At 42.6% G+C, this 14640-nt stretch overlaps 1 protein-coding gene across 10 annotated transcripts in view; it reads right to left on the bottom strand.

Annotated features, from left to right (window-relative positions):
* The window catches only part of TUBGCP3 (tubulin gamma complex component 3), a 103832-nt gene that overhangs the window by 73950 nt on the left and 15242 nt on the right, over nucleotides 1-14640 (bottom strand). For all 10 annotated transcript variants that reach the window (XM_003832096.4, XM_008957465.4, XM_063595875.1 and 7 more), the window contains 3 exons: nucleotides 9851-9958; nucleotides 6144-6211; nucleotides 704-781 (listed from right to left, as the gene is read on the bottom strand). In XM_003832096.4, coding sequence (XP_003832144.1) covers nucleotides 704-781; nucleotides 6144-6211; nucleotides 9851-9958 — 254 coding nt within the window. The remainder of the gene's footprint in view (nucleotides 1-703; nucleotides 782-6143; nucleotides 6212-9850; nucleotides 9959-14640) is intronic.

The following is a 14640-nucleotide window of genomic DNA, read 5'->3' on the forward strand; positions in this document are numbered from 1 at the left end:
CCACTACATCATCTGATAACTAAACACTCACTCTGATCCAAGCAAACTGAAACTTGAATAATTTTTTAAAGTTAGGCATTATTAAAGAATGATTGCCCTCTATATATTCATATCTATATGGTTTACATGTATATTAATATATAATGATTGCTCAGACAAAGCCTTTAGCAATAGACAGAACTCTTTCACCCACACGCTTCAAACTCTTTGCACTCCCATGTCTCTGGTGGGTACTTTATTATACCAGACTCTGGGGCACAGAGCACTGGAATCACTCTGACATACTGCAGGGGACAGACACTGAGCCCGGTGATGACAGGGTTTCACTGGCACAAAAGTAAAGAATGCTCATAACTGAGAGCATGAAAAACTCCTAAAGGGTCTTCTAGTTCATAAAGAATTACCTATCAGTGCTGATATTAGTAACTTCACAAAGTAAACATTTTGAAAACTAACCATTTATTCTCTATTTAATCACCCATTGTTATGTCTGAATAACAAAATTCTGAAAAACATTATCAGGAAACCACACTGACTAAAAATGTCCTTAAAAAGAAAAAGGAAAAGAAATCTCTTGACATTCCATGACCAGACAAGCTTGTTGCTTTCCTAGCATTATTTTCTTAGATGCAGAAGTCGTTTCCTATCAAAGTCAGCCAGGGTGTCCCGACGGACACGACGCTGCACAGGCAAAGCCACTTACCTTGCTTGGCTGCCTGCGTGGGTCCTCACTGAGGCTCAGCAAGAGGTAGAGTATTGACCATTTATTTTTCAAAACTCCCTGTTTGGAAAAAAGTTAATATTAAAAGAACGATTTTATACTACTCTCCAGCCTTATTTTCCTCTTTCCTGAACTGTATTTCCAAACTAGAAATGCATTTTAAAATTCACATAGTAACGTCAAATCTAACAATTCATAAGTATTTTCAACAGTGCCACCCATCCGAAGGCGGAAGCAAATGTCCTCATGCAACCAACAACCTTGGATCTTTCCTTCCCTTATTAACTAGCTCTAAAGTCCCCAAGAAGAAAAGTTTTTTTAAGTTACCCTATTCCTGAATAACAGTATCGTCTCCCCTGAAATAATTCTTATAATGTCCCCAAAACCGTAATTATGAGACAAAGCCATCATAAAAATATGTGAATTATTTTTTCCTTTATCAACATCCCATTTAAGCCACAAGCACAAGTTAGTCTCAGCATCATGTGTACCTAAAGTCAAGATGTAGGTCTGGGCCGGGAACAGGGGCTCACGCCTGTAATCCCAGCACTTTGGAAGGCCAAAGCAGGTGGACCACTTGAGGTTAGGAGTTCGAGACCAGCCTGGCCAACATGGCGAAACCCCATCTCTACTAAAAACACAAAATTAGCCAGGCGTGGTATCACGCACCTGTAGTCCCAGCTACTCGGGAGGCTGAGACACGAGAATCACTTGAACCTGGGAAGCAGAGGTTGCAGTGAGCTGAGATTACACCACTGCAATCCAGCTGGGAGACAGAGCAAGACTCCGTCTCAAAAAAAAAAAAAAAAAGTGGGTCTGAAGCACTTAGCTGTCAAGATAACAAACCCACAGGTTTCTATGCAAGGGTTATCATACAGATTTCATTAATTTCCAATTGTGTATCACACCAGTCTGATTCGCAAACAGCAGCCAAACCTCAGTATACTCTATTCAGACAGCCTTACCTTTTGCATGCACATGTAAGTACCTTTATTTACATAACAAATTATGGGATGATTGCTTATATTATGTAAACTCTCCATTATATAAAACATTCTCTGAAAGTTTCTTTTAAAAGTAAGCTCATCCCAGGTATTTAAATTACTGTCTAACTTTAAAAAATTGGTTGACATAGGCTTTTTCAGAAACTCAACTAATCCCCAGCCAGGGCCACGAGGATAAGAAACAGACCCAGCCCTGATGGAGTGTGTCTCATCACAGGCAACAGACAAGTGGGCAGATGCAACGTGACAAATGGCACTTCACAGCTCACAAAAGGGCTTCTGGAGGAGACTCGAGTCTCCTAGAAAGATGGACCGTGTAGAGGGAGGGACAGGAATGGTGAACACAGCAACCTGACAAAGGCCAGGAGTCAGGAGGGAAGCTGACATCGGAATGAGGCCTCCACGCTGCACCAAGAAACTTGGATTTGGAGGTAAAGCCAACAGCAGGAAGCCTGCGAAGGACGTCCTAGGCAGAGGCACCATCACTGCACAAGTGACGAACATGCTGGAGGGGACAACATGAGAGGAAGACCGCTGTTATCTGGAGGGAGATGCAAGCAGCTGAATGCAATGCAGTGAGCCGAGTGTGTGCTCAGGCATGTGTCCCCGGTGAGTCCCTGCAAGCCAGCAACAGGGGCCCGTGAGGCTCAGGCACTCAGGCCCAGGACCAAGGAGCCAAGCTGCTGCCAACCTTTAGCTCTTTCCACACATTAAATCCTGTCATCGTCACAACCACACTATGACAGGGCTTATTCTCTTCATGCCATAAATGAGAGAACAAAGGACAGCAAATCTGAATAACTCACCCAAATCACAGAGCTACATGCAGGGTTCAAACCCAGGTCTGCCCAACTCCAAAACGGACAAATGAGAGATATAGCTGGGGAGTCAAGATGACACTCAGGTTCTCATGGGGGGCAAGATCAATGGTGCTGTCATTCACCAAAAGAGAGAACACAGAAGAAAGAGCAGGCAGCGAGCGGGTGGATGCAAATGGACGCCCAGAGGGGTGGAACAAGACGCAACACTTCCTTCAGCTCAGAGGATGCCAAGTTGTGAGTCCCTGTGGGAGTTTCCAGGAAGTCTCTGAGTGAAATGACCGGTAGGTGAAGGGAAAGACGGCAGGAAATGTTCTACCTTTGCACTAAGAAACCGCTAGGTTAAAAATCTCAGATTATATTTTAGCAAAGATGTATCTGAGGGTGAAGGGTGAAGAAATTTCAAAAATGAACAAAATTATGCACCAAAAACTTAGCAAGTGACATAAAGGAGGAGGCAGCATTTTTTAACTATAAAAAGAGCAAGTATAAAACACCCAGGATCTCTTCAGTCTGCTGAAAACCGTTTGATACGAAGGTGTGGACGGAAACAGGGAAACCACAGGAGACAGTGAGGCAGTCTGGAAACACCACCAGCAACACTACCGGCTGGAGCAACTATGGGAATACCACCAGCCAGGACCCACTAGGGAACACCACCAGCCACGACCCACTAGGGAACACCACCAGCCAGGACCCACTAGGGAACACCACCAGCCAGGGTCTACTAGGGAATACCACCAGCCAGGGTCTACTAGGGAACACCACCAGCCAGGACCTACTAGGGAACACCACCAGCCAGGGGCCACTAGGGGAACACCACCAGCCAGAAGCCACTAATGACCCTGAGACCAGAGAGATCAGGCTGGAGACAGCAGCTGCAGGGTCCAGGAGGGCCCAACACAGGGCAGGGACTGCCCTCAGGAGCTGTGGGCACAGCTACGCCACTGACAAACAGCTGCCCAGCAGCAGGGGAGATGAGTTTAGTGTCACCCCTCTCCCAACTCCAGACTCACCCTGGAGCTTAAGCCAGCTCCAGCTGAAGCCAACCGGGAGACACACAGCGAGAGGCCAGGAGTATAATCTGCCAGGCCTGGAGAGCACAGAGTGGGCAGGAGTGGGTAGAGGAGAGATCTGGCGGAGGAAACCAGATCGTTCCCACCACTCTGGCAGTACAGATGCTTTTAACCATCCGAAATCACTTCAGACCTGCCACCTCAGACTCTGAACTACAGGACCGCAAGTTCAGATACAAAACTTTTAAAACTGTGCACAAACTGAATTGTACGTGAAGAAAGTCTTATCAGGACATGGTAAGATCTAGAGGAACACCAAATAAACATCTTTGCAAAGCAGCTGTTTAGTGCCCAGCACAAGAGCTGATCTCAGCTTTCCTGGCACTGCCACACCAGAACACCCGTCATCAACAGGGCACCACCTACCATGCCGCCACAGCACCTGCACGCTGTTCCCTGCCCTCGAGGCCACAGTCCTGCCCGAGCAGTGCAGATGCACAATGTTCTAGTTCTACTCCCCTCATAAGCCACCCTCCCCCTTCGGACTTTCCTGCTCAGCCATGCTTCAAACCCAGCTCAGGAACACCACAGCACTCTACTCCCGTCTCCACGTCAACCTGGACCCTCCTTCCACTCCGGACTCCTTCCTCTAGGTCTAACAACAACAAGAGCAAACATTCGACTGCACCTTTGACCTTTCGTCCCCATGGTCTGCACAGCACACCCACACACGGGGCCCTAACTAAGACAAGATAAAAAATTAGGATCAACAACCTTCACACTTCTGCGGAGCCATTTTTAGCAAAATGATGGAATGGCTACTAACCTGAATCTACTATTCTACTTTGTATAATCGTTGGTCTTATACTATTATTTCCTAGTATTTTTCATCATGTTTCAGTCATGCAATGAAAAAGCCAAGCAAGTCAGTTTTGGGGGCGAGCCCTAGGGAGCGGGCCACTATTTAAAACATTGATATTTAGGAATAAACATTCAGAGCTCCAAACAAAATTTTGGAAAACAACCATTTTAAGTCACAAAGTGTCTAAATAGGGCCAGGTGCGGTGGCTCACGCCTGTAATCCCAGCACTTTGGGAGGCCGAGACGGACAGATCACGAAGTCAGGAGATCGAGACCATCCTGGCTAACACGGTGAAACCCCATCTCTACTAAAAATACAAAAAAAAAAAAAAAAACAAATTAGCCGGGCATGTTGGCGGGCGCCTGTAGTCCCAGCTACTTGTGAGGCTGAGGGAGGAGAATGGTGTGAACCCAGAAGGCGGAGCTTGCAGTGAGCCCAGATTGCGCCACTGCACTCCAGCCTGGGGCACAGAGCAAGACTTTGCCTCAAAAAAAAAAAAAAAGTGTCTAAATATGTTTTCATCCAATGGCTAATATTAACAAATACAACAGCTTTTACTAGATGAAATCCCCCTTTGGGGATCTTGGTAAGGCTAAGAATCTGGAGAAATATGGTATCCAATAAGCAAATCTTTTTAACATACAGTGTGTAGAAAATGGTTTTAAAAATGGAGAAAGATTTAAGAAAAGCAAATGATACAGCAGTTTGAAATAATTTGCCTGGAAATGAATGGACAAAAAAGGTTCCTATTTCTTACTCTGTAAACATTACAAAGATAATATCGCAAATATTATGGAAAAAAGCATGCTTAAAACAGTGAATCCAAGTCAAACAATTAAGGAATCAAAATGGGCAGCAAATGAACTAAGCTTGTTTCAAGAGCACAATATAACAACAGAGGAAGACTCAAAATAAAAGAGTTTAATTACTAGCAGCATTAGGCCTGACTCAATCATTTTCACTGTGTAACACTAACAGTATTTGTTGCGCAAAGCACTAAACCTCTCTAGATTCACTTTCTTCTCCATAAAAGGAAAGAAAGCGGGATGAACTAAGTTCCTTTATAGTCAGAAATCACAAAAATCTCACCCTATGATTCAATTAATGTATTGGTATGCAGGCTGCCAAAATCTTTTATCAAAATACAAGGCTGGGCTTGGTGGCATGCACCTGTAGTCCCAGCTACTTGGGAGGCCCAGGCAGGAGGATCGCTTGAGCCCAGGAGTTTGAGACCAGCCTGGGGAACACAGCGAAGCTGCGTCTCAAAAGAAAAAAAAAGGTCAGAAAAATCATTCATTTTCAAGTATCAATATCCAACCACATTCAAAATCAATTTTTTCGTTATTCACTATGGCAGTACAAATTATGACCCAATGAATAAAGTTTATCAGTCAGATAAAGTTTAGCTATTATATGAAGATAAGACTTCTACCAATGTGCTTCCTCCCAGCAGTAATTAAGTGACTACAATAAAAACTCACACATTCTGTTGACTTTCCCAGTGCAGCTTCATTCATCTTTATAAGCAATTTAGCATTAAATCCAGCTAAAACTTCTAATACTGAAGCTCACACAAAAAAAGCAAATGCTATCTATAATTAAAAGCAATTACCAATTATAGAAAAGTTTAATATGATACCACAAAAAACATTCAAAGGTTCCTATACCACTCATCATATCCTCAACAATGAGTGCAATGACCTCCAGAATTCTGCACTGTACCTGTGAATGAAGTTTTCTGTGGAGTTCTGAAAATAATGCAGCATCTGCTTCTCTTCGTTGTCGAATAACTGAAAAGACAGAAAGAAAATAAGTGTGGTAATTACAAACACCAAAATTCATTCTTATGATGCTATTTCACCTACAACACCATAACTCGCAAGTGATGAATTCGGAGTCAAAAGTCACTGTCAAATTAGATGATGAGCAACTTTTAAGCTCTATGAATCCGATCAATTCATCTAACCTCCCTGATGTTTGTAAAGTACGGAAAATATTAGGCTGGGATCAAAGAGTTTATGTGAAAATTAGGTAAAGTAATAGAAATAATGGGATTATTTACAGTCCATCTACAAATATTAATAAACAGTAAGGCAAGCTATGATCACTGTAACCAGTTAACAGTGGTCACCTGGAGGTAGGGATGGAAAGTGAAAATATTAGGAATCCTGAATCCAAGGGCAGTAAGTTAAGTACAATATTCATGGTCATTCATTCCACTTGGAAACTACATATCCTAAACATTTTTGTTAAGATACACAGCAGGCTGGGCGCGGTGGCTCACACCTGTAATCCCAACACTTTGGGAGACTGAGGCAGGTGGATCACAAGGTCAGGAGATCGAGACCATCCTGGCTAACACGGTGAAACCCAGTCTCTACTAAAAAATACAAAAAATTAGCTGGGTGTGGTGGCGGGCGCCTGTAGTCCCAGCCACTTGGGAGGCTGAGGCAGGTGAATGGCGTGAACCCAGGAGGCAGAGCTTGCAGTGAGCCGAGATCACACCACTGCACTCCAGCCTGGGCGACAGAGTGAGACTCTGTCTCAAAAAAAAAAAAAAAATACACAGCAATGTTTCATCTTGTTTTAGTATTAAATGTCATAATCACTGTTTCAAAATAAAATTCAAAATAGCTTATTAATTTTCATCCACCAATTCATTTGATTAACAAATGTCTTCGGCTGTTCCAGCTACACTTACAAATTATCTGAAAGCAGTTGCAGCGAATGAGAAGTTCATTCTATGTTCTGTTCCATGAAGGAGGAGAAGCTGCGGTCGTATTGGGTTCCCTGGGGGAAGAGAACCTACTTTGCTCACATTTACAACACTGCAAACATCACCTGTGCACAGGTGCCTCTCAAAGAAGCTGTTACACCCACTAGAAAGGTGCCACTTTCAAAGGCTAACTTATAACTTCAATACTCTCTAATGAACCTTTGTATGTATCCCATTTTAGTAGTATGACTTTATAAAAAGCTCATCAGCCAATCACATTTAGCATTAAATGTTCTAATTCATCTGTACAAAGATAATGACTGACTTTACAGCCAACCCCATATTCTTCAGCTAAAAAAGGATCTTGGTATGAAGCACATACCAGAGATTACATAATCTAATCGTAACTGTACATTCAACTCTTCCTATATGGAAAAGGAAAGCTATCTTAAAACATACTATGTAAAGTGCATTAAACAAAATGAATGCAATTAAAATTTAATATAATTTACTGTATTTACAACATATAAATAGACTCAAAATACAACCATGAAATCAAGCAAGTGACGCTCTTTCTATAGAATGAGATTGGCACTAATTCATACATGCACTACAGTCACAGCACAATAAAATAAGAATAAAAATGAACACATAGTATTTACAAAATAAGTGATGTTTCTCTATTAAATTGATTCTCTATTAAATTTTAGCACATCTCCAGTTACAATGTACCCCACCTGCCAGTGTGGAAAATGTTTTGTCACACATGATGACTTTTGCAATTTGTTTCAATATAAAACATACTAGCACTTTATATTTGAGGTCGGTTATATCAAATGGAAAATTAACTTTTCCATATTATTCCAAAGAGCAGAGCTACCATAACTCAACTAATCTATCAACAACTGTAATCAAATTTCAAATGTCTAAGCATTCATAAAACATGACAAATTAACAGTGCCTATCACAGGAAAGGACTATAGGTGCTGAAGGAGGTGGTGCTCACTGGAGGGTCCCAAGAAGAGTTGGGGACACCTGCTGGGGACACCCCAGAGGCACCTGAGTCAGTCAATACACAACATGCCTTAATCTCAAAACACAACACCCACAGGAAACAAACTCTACATTGCTGCAGTTTTCTTCTTTAAAAGGAAAATCCCAGATTCCCTCGAATATCCACTGCAACAAAGTAGCTGTCAGTTCCTTATGAGTTTAAACAAACTTTATTTTTAGCTACTATGACACACTTATAGTAGTATGTTTAAATATGTGTAATATGCTCACTGCGAGGCCATGAAATGTAACTTTGTAAAGGAAATGGTCTGTTTATCACAGTACCTAATTGTTGGAGTCTTCAGTAATCATCTAAAATGTGTAAAATGGTTTAGGGTTCAAGAGGAGAGTATAGTGTTCTTATGTTGTTATATAGACATTGAGGAAAATAAATTTTAATATGTTAACAGCAGTATAAATACCCCATTTTTATTCCCCATCTTAAATAATACATGCACACTCAGCAACACCAAAGCTCTGCATCGTAACAGCAGATGGATCATTTCAGACTCCCACTTGCTCGTCCAGCCCTGAACAGGCAAAAGCACTATGTCTAGGTGAAGTACTCTGGGTCACACCCTCAACTCTATCCAGAACTGACTCGCCATCCAGTGCACTCACACAGGTCTAAAGTGGGACCGCCACAGACCATGGGCCAAACACAGTTCATAATGCAACAGCCAGGGGTGGAAAACTGTGCCACGCAGGACTTCTAGAAGGTGTTATCACTAAGACCCAAGGCCAAATGGACTTCTAGAAAGTGTTATTACTGAGACCCATGGCCAAATGGGCTTCTAGAAGGTGTTATCACTAAGACCCAAGGCCAAATGGACTTCTAGAAGATGTTACTACTGAGACCCATGGCCAAATGGACTTCTAGGTGTTATTACTGAGACCCAAGGCCAAATGGACTTCTAGAAGGTGTTATCACTAAGACCCAAGGCCAAATGGACTTCTAGAAGGTGTTATTACTGAGACCAAAGGCCAAATGGGCTTCTAGAAGGTGTTATTACTGAGATCCAAGGCCAAATGGGCTTCTAGAAGGTGTTACTACTGAGACCCAAGGCCAATGGACTTCCAGAAGATGTTATTACTGAGACCCAAGGCCAACATCTACTCCACTTGGACAGTTTAACGGGGAGGCCCCAGCAGGGAAATGCACTGACCTTCGCACAGGCCTCTTTTCTAGGCCAACTGAAAAGCACCACTGCGTTTGGCTTATACAGCCCAGAGAACTGTAAGGATGAAGAGCTGGCCACCTGGAAAAACCACCTTTCAAACAGGACAGCTCATGTGTGGCGGCTCATTACTCAGAGCCGAGCTTCCCCTCAGACTCTTCAGAGGTGAAGCAGGGTGGCAGAGCCCTGCCAGGGATAATCAGATAACCTACTCACCAACCAAAAGCTAACAAATGGAAAGCTTTCTTCTCTAAGGTGCCAGGATTTGCAAAAGCTTTATGCACCATCCCAGAATTAAACATTCTAAAGTATTATGTTCTAATAGTTCTGACTCTACAACAGAATTGACTTGTCCTTATTTTGTACCAATATTAAAATGCGCTTGGGAACTACATACACACCTACGCACATACATACATACATCTGCTTAAGCTCTGACAAGTTTAAGAATCCAACACATGACATTTAAGAAAAATACGTACGCTCTTTCTTGATTTTTTCAGCTACTAAAAATTCATCTCTTTCAACAGTTGGGGCGAAGTTGCTGCCAATCACCCGCACAGCATACTGGAACTGCTGGGCTACATCAGCTGAAAGGCAAACAAAAGGATGTGGATTGTTACCAACCAGGTTACGTTCTGGTCACCTGAAGCTTCCAGTTCAAGACAGTGAACTAGTAATAACATCTATCTTCCACCTCCCCAAGGTCTTAACTGAGAGGACAGAAAAGCTATTAAGAAATCAAAACAGAATGAATGAATGAAATAAGAGTTCAATAAAATAAGAATGAGAACAGTAACACACCAGAGAGTCTGAAAAATCCTAGATAACAAAAAACAAACTGGCTCAGTAATCACGAAAAGAAAAGGAACAGAAAGGGTCACATCCCAACACATGAACAAGAGGAGAAGGCCGGGTCAGGAGAGCCTCTGAGAAACTCCCGGGTCAACACACACAAAAAGCCAGAAGCAGGTCACTCAACAGTCAAAATAGACAGTTAATTTGCATTTGCACCTCTAGATGAAGATGACAGCTTAAACGCATGTGCCTCTACTCCCTTCAAAAACACCATAAAATTCAGGATAAAGGAGTTTTTAAAACTAAAAGCATAAACCAACAAGGACAAAGAAAACAAAGCAGAAAGGAATCAGAGAGAAGTCAAAAAATGTGAGAAGCTGGACTGCAGATGGATGTGTGGTAACTGATTCAAGAGGACAATGAAACCTGAACACTAAATGTCCGTCAAGTTAAGAATGGGGAGAGGGGAGTGGGAGGAACAAATGTCAAGAAGAAATAACAGTTCCCACTGCAGAGCCCAGGCAGGCTCAGGAAAGGAAGGAACTGGATACTTTCAGGATGCAGAAGCAAGCAGGGCTGAAGGGGGAGACCTGGCTGCAAGTTTGGATGGAAACAGACTCCTGGGTCCTCCACCCAATCCCACGCTGCCAGACAACCACCGAGACCCACCCAGCAAGCCTGGTCTGGATGGACACTAGGGTGGCCCCGGTCCCTAAGTAAAGGTAACAGACAACTCAGGGATCCCCAGTCCTTCCCAGAACTCCAGGATGCACAATTTGTCTATGGGAAAACTGATCAGCCCAAGAGAAAAGAGAGACAGATGGTGATGAGTGGGGATCCCCAACAAGCACACGGGTCTTTGTCAGATTCAGACAGACCACAGAGATAGTGCAGATCTGGTTCCAATCACCATATTAAAGAAAATATCACAAAAAGTGAGTCACATGAAACTTTTGTTTTCCCAGTGCATGTAAAAGTTAGGTTTAATATACTGTGGTCTATTAAGTGTGGAACGGCATTATGTCTAAAAAGAAAAAATCATATACACACCTTAATTCAAAAATACTTTATTGCTAAAAAATGCTAACAATCATCTGAGCCTTCAGCAAGTCGAAATCTTTTTGCTGGTGGAGGGTCTCACCTTGATGTTGACGACTACTGACTGACCAGGGCGGTGGTTGCTGAAGGCTGTGGCAATTTCTTAAAACAAGACAACAATGAAGTTTACCACATCGATTGACCCTTCCTTTCGTGCTTCTTCTCTATAGCATGTGATGTTGTTTGATAGCATTTTACCCACAGTACAACTTCTTTCGAGACAGAAGCCAGTCCTCTTAAACCCTGCCACTGTTTTATCAACTAAGTTTATGTAATATTCTAAATTCTTTGTTGTCATTTCAACAATGTTCACAGCACTTCAGCAGGAGTAGATTCCATCTCAAGAAACCACTTTCTCTGCTCATCGATAAAAAGCAACTCCTCATCCCTTCACATTTTATCATGAGATTGTGGCAGTTCAGTTACCTCTTCAAGATCCTCTTCTACTTCTCTTGCTATTGCCACCACATCTGCAGTTCCTTCCTCCACTGAAGGCTTGAACCCTCAAAGTCATCCATCATGGCTGGAATCACTTTCTTCCAAACTCCTGTTAATGCTGACAATTTGACCTCCCATGAATCACAAATGATCTTAATGGCATCTAGAATGATGAATCCTTTCCAGAAGGTTTTCAATTTACTTTGCCCAGATCCATCAGAGGAATCACTATCTATGGCAACTATAGCCTTATAAAATGTGTTTCTCAAGTGATAAGATTTGAAAGTTGAAATTACTCTTTGGTCCATGTTCTGCAGAACAGATGCATGTTAGCAGGCATGAAAACAACTCCAGGTGCATTCTCAACGAGCAGTAAGGAATCTTTTTCTGGGCAGTAGACCTTAATAGGAGGCTTAAAATATTCAGTAAACCATGCTACAAAAAGATGTGCTGTCATCTAGGCTTTGTCGTTTCATTTCTAGAGCACAGGAAGAGTAGATTTAGCATAACTCCTAAGGGCCCCAGGATTTTTGGAATGGTCAACGAGCACTGGCTTCAACAACTTCAGTCACCTGCTGCATTAGCCCCAGACAAGAGTCGGCTTATTCTTTGTAGCTCTGAAGGAAGGCACTAACTTCTCCTCTCTAGGAATGAAAGTTGGCATCTTATTAGACGCCAATAAGATGGCGTCTTATTCCAATAGAAGGGTGTTTCACTTACACTGAAAATCTGTTGTTAGTGTAGCCACCTTCCCCAATGATCTCAGCTAGATCTGGATGACTTGCTGCAGCTTCTCCATTAGCAGGTGCTGCTTCACCTTGCATTTTTATGTTATGGAGACAGCTTCTTTCCTTCAATCTCGAACTAAAAACCCCTGCTAGCTTCTAACTTTTCTTCTGCAGCTTCCTCACCTCTCTCAGCCTTCACAGAATTAAGGTCTTGCTCAAGATTAGGTTTTGGCTTAAAGGAATGCTGTGGCTGGTTTGATCTTCTATCCAGACCACTCAAACTTTCTCCATATTAGCAATAAGGCTGTTTCAATTTATTACTCTTGTGTTCACTGGAATAGCACTTGTAATTTCCTTCAAGAACTTTTCCTATTCAATCACAACTTGACTAACTGGCATAAGAGGCCTAGCTTCTCGCGTGTCTCAGCTTTTGGCATGCCTTCCTCACCAAGCTTAACCATTTCTAGCTTTTGATTTAAAGTGAGAGGCATGTGACTCTTCATTTCACTTGAACACTAATTTCTTTTTTTTATTATTTCTTCTAAAAAACAAAAAGCGGGATACATGTGCAGAACGTGCAGGTTTGTTACACAGGTACACGTGTGGCAGGTTTGTTACATAGGTATACGTGTGCTGTGCTGGTTTGCGGCACCTAATGACCCGTCCTCTAGGTTCCCGCCCCTCACCCCCTACCCTCCAACAGGCCCAGGTGTGTGTTGTTCCCCTCTCTGTGTCCATGTGTTCTCACTGTTCAACTCCCACTTATGAGTGAGAAGGTCGTGTTTGGTTTTCTGTTGATCACTAATTTCACTTAAACAGTAAGAGGTCACTGTAAGGCTATTAACTGGCCTAATTTCAATATTGTTGTGACTCAGGAAATAGGGAGGCCTGAGGAGAGGGGGTGAGACAGGGAACAGCTGGTCAGCAGAGTAGTCAGAACATACACAACACTTTTTTATTAAGTTTGTGCACTTCATGGCACCCCAAAACAATTACAACAGCAGCATCAAAGATCACAAGTTACACATCAACATAACAGATATAATAATCATCAAAAAGTCTGAAATACTGTGAGAATTTCCAAATATGACACAGAGATACAAAGTGAGCACATGCTGTTGGAAAAATGGTACCTAAAGACTTGCCCAACGCAGGGTGCCAAAAACTTCCAATTGTCAAATAACGCAGTATCTGTAAAGGACAATAAGATGACATGTGCCTGTCCTCCACAAGGAAGCTCAGCACTGGGCAAATGCTGCCCTAGCCAAGACCTTCCGACAACTCCACTCTTAAAGATGAAAAGAACAGGTATCACCAGATACCTGAGGGCATCATCTAAAACAAAAAGGAGACAAACACAAGAAGGAAAAAAGGAAACTCTAAGAAAAAGTAACAACGTAGGAAATAAGAAAATGGGGGCAAGATGTACAAAAACAAAGAAGCTATAATGGCCTACGAGATTAGACATAACACATCCATGAAACAAAACAGTATGCCATAAATTCAGAGAAGACAAGCTCTTGAATATTAAAAGTATGAAGGCAGATGTTTTTTAAAATAAGTAGAAAGCTTGTATTTAAAGTTGAAGAAGTCTCTCAAAAACTAAAACAAAAAGGCAAAAAGATGGAAATTAAGACAGCCAAGACAAGGAAATCACCAGATCAGGCCAGGCGGAAGTGGGGAGGGAGAAACCTGGAGTGGAATAAATGTCCAAAAAAGTCATACAAGACAGAAAGGATGAGAAGGGAAGGGCCTTGGAAGTTACATGGTTCACAGCAACTGCCTCAGCCCCAGGAAAAAATCCAGGCTCTCATCTCTGCAGACGCAAACTCCCAATCTGAGGAACTCCCACCCTCAGTACAAGGGATCTGGGAGAAAAATGTTCCCCACTACAATCTCAGCAGCAAAAGAACATCAAGGGTCAGGAAGAAATCTTTCAGAAAGCCTCTACCTTCCGAAAGCAATCACTTCACAATAAGTGGATTGGAGCTGGTGCCAGGGTGGGAGAGCCTGCCAGTCTGCCCAACTTCTATGACTCTAGAAGTCAAGTTACCAGTAGATACCTCCAGATCCCCCCAACCCCACCACTGAGTGCTGGGCCCAGTTCAACCCGGGATGCAGAGGAGCAGCCCAACAGGGCAGTGCCCAGCTGCATCTGCCAGCAAAAGCCAACACTGTTCTCCATCCTAGGAAGGAAGTGGAACTATGAG

Source organism: Pan paniscus, chromosome 14, assembly GCF_029289425.2.
Source record: "Pan paniscus chromosome 14, NHGRI_mPanPan1-v2.0_pri, whole genome shotgun sequence".
Classification (NCBI taxonomy): Eukaryota; Metazoa; Chordata; class Mammalia; order Primates; family Hominidae; genus Pan; species Pan paniscus.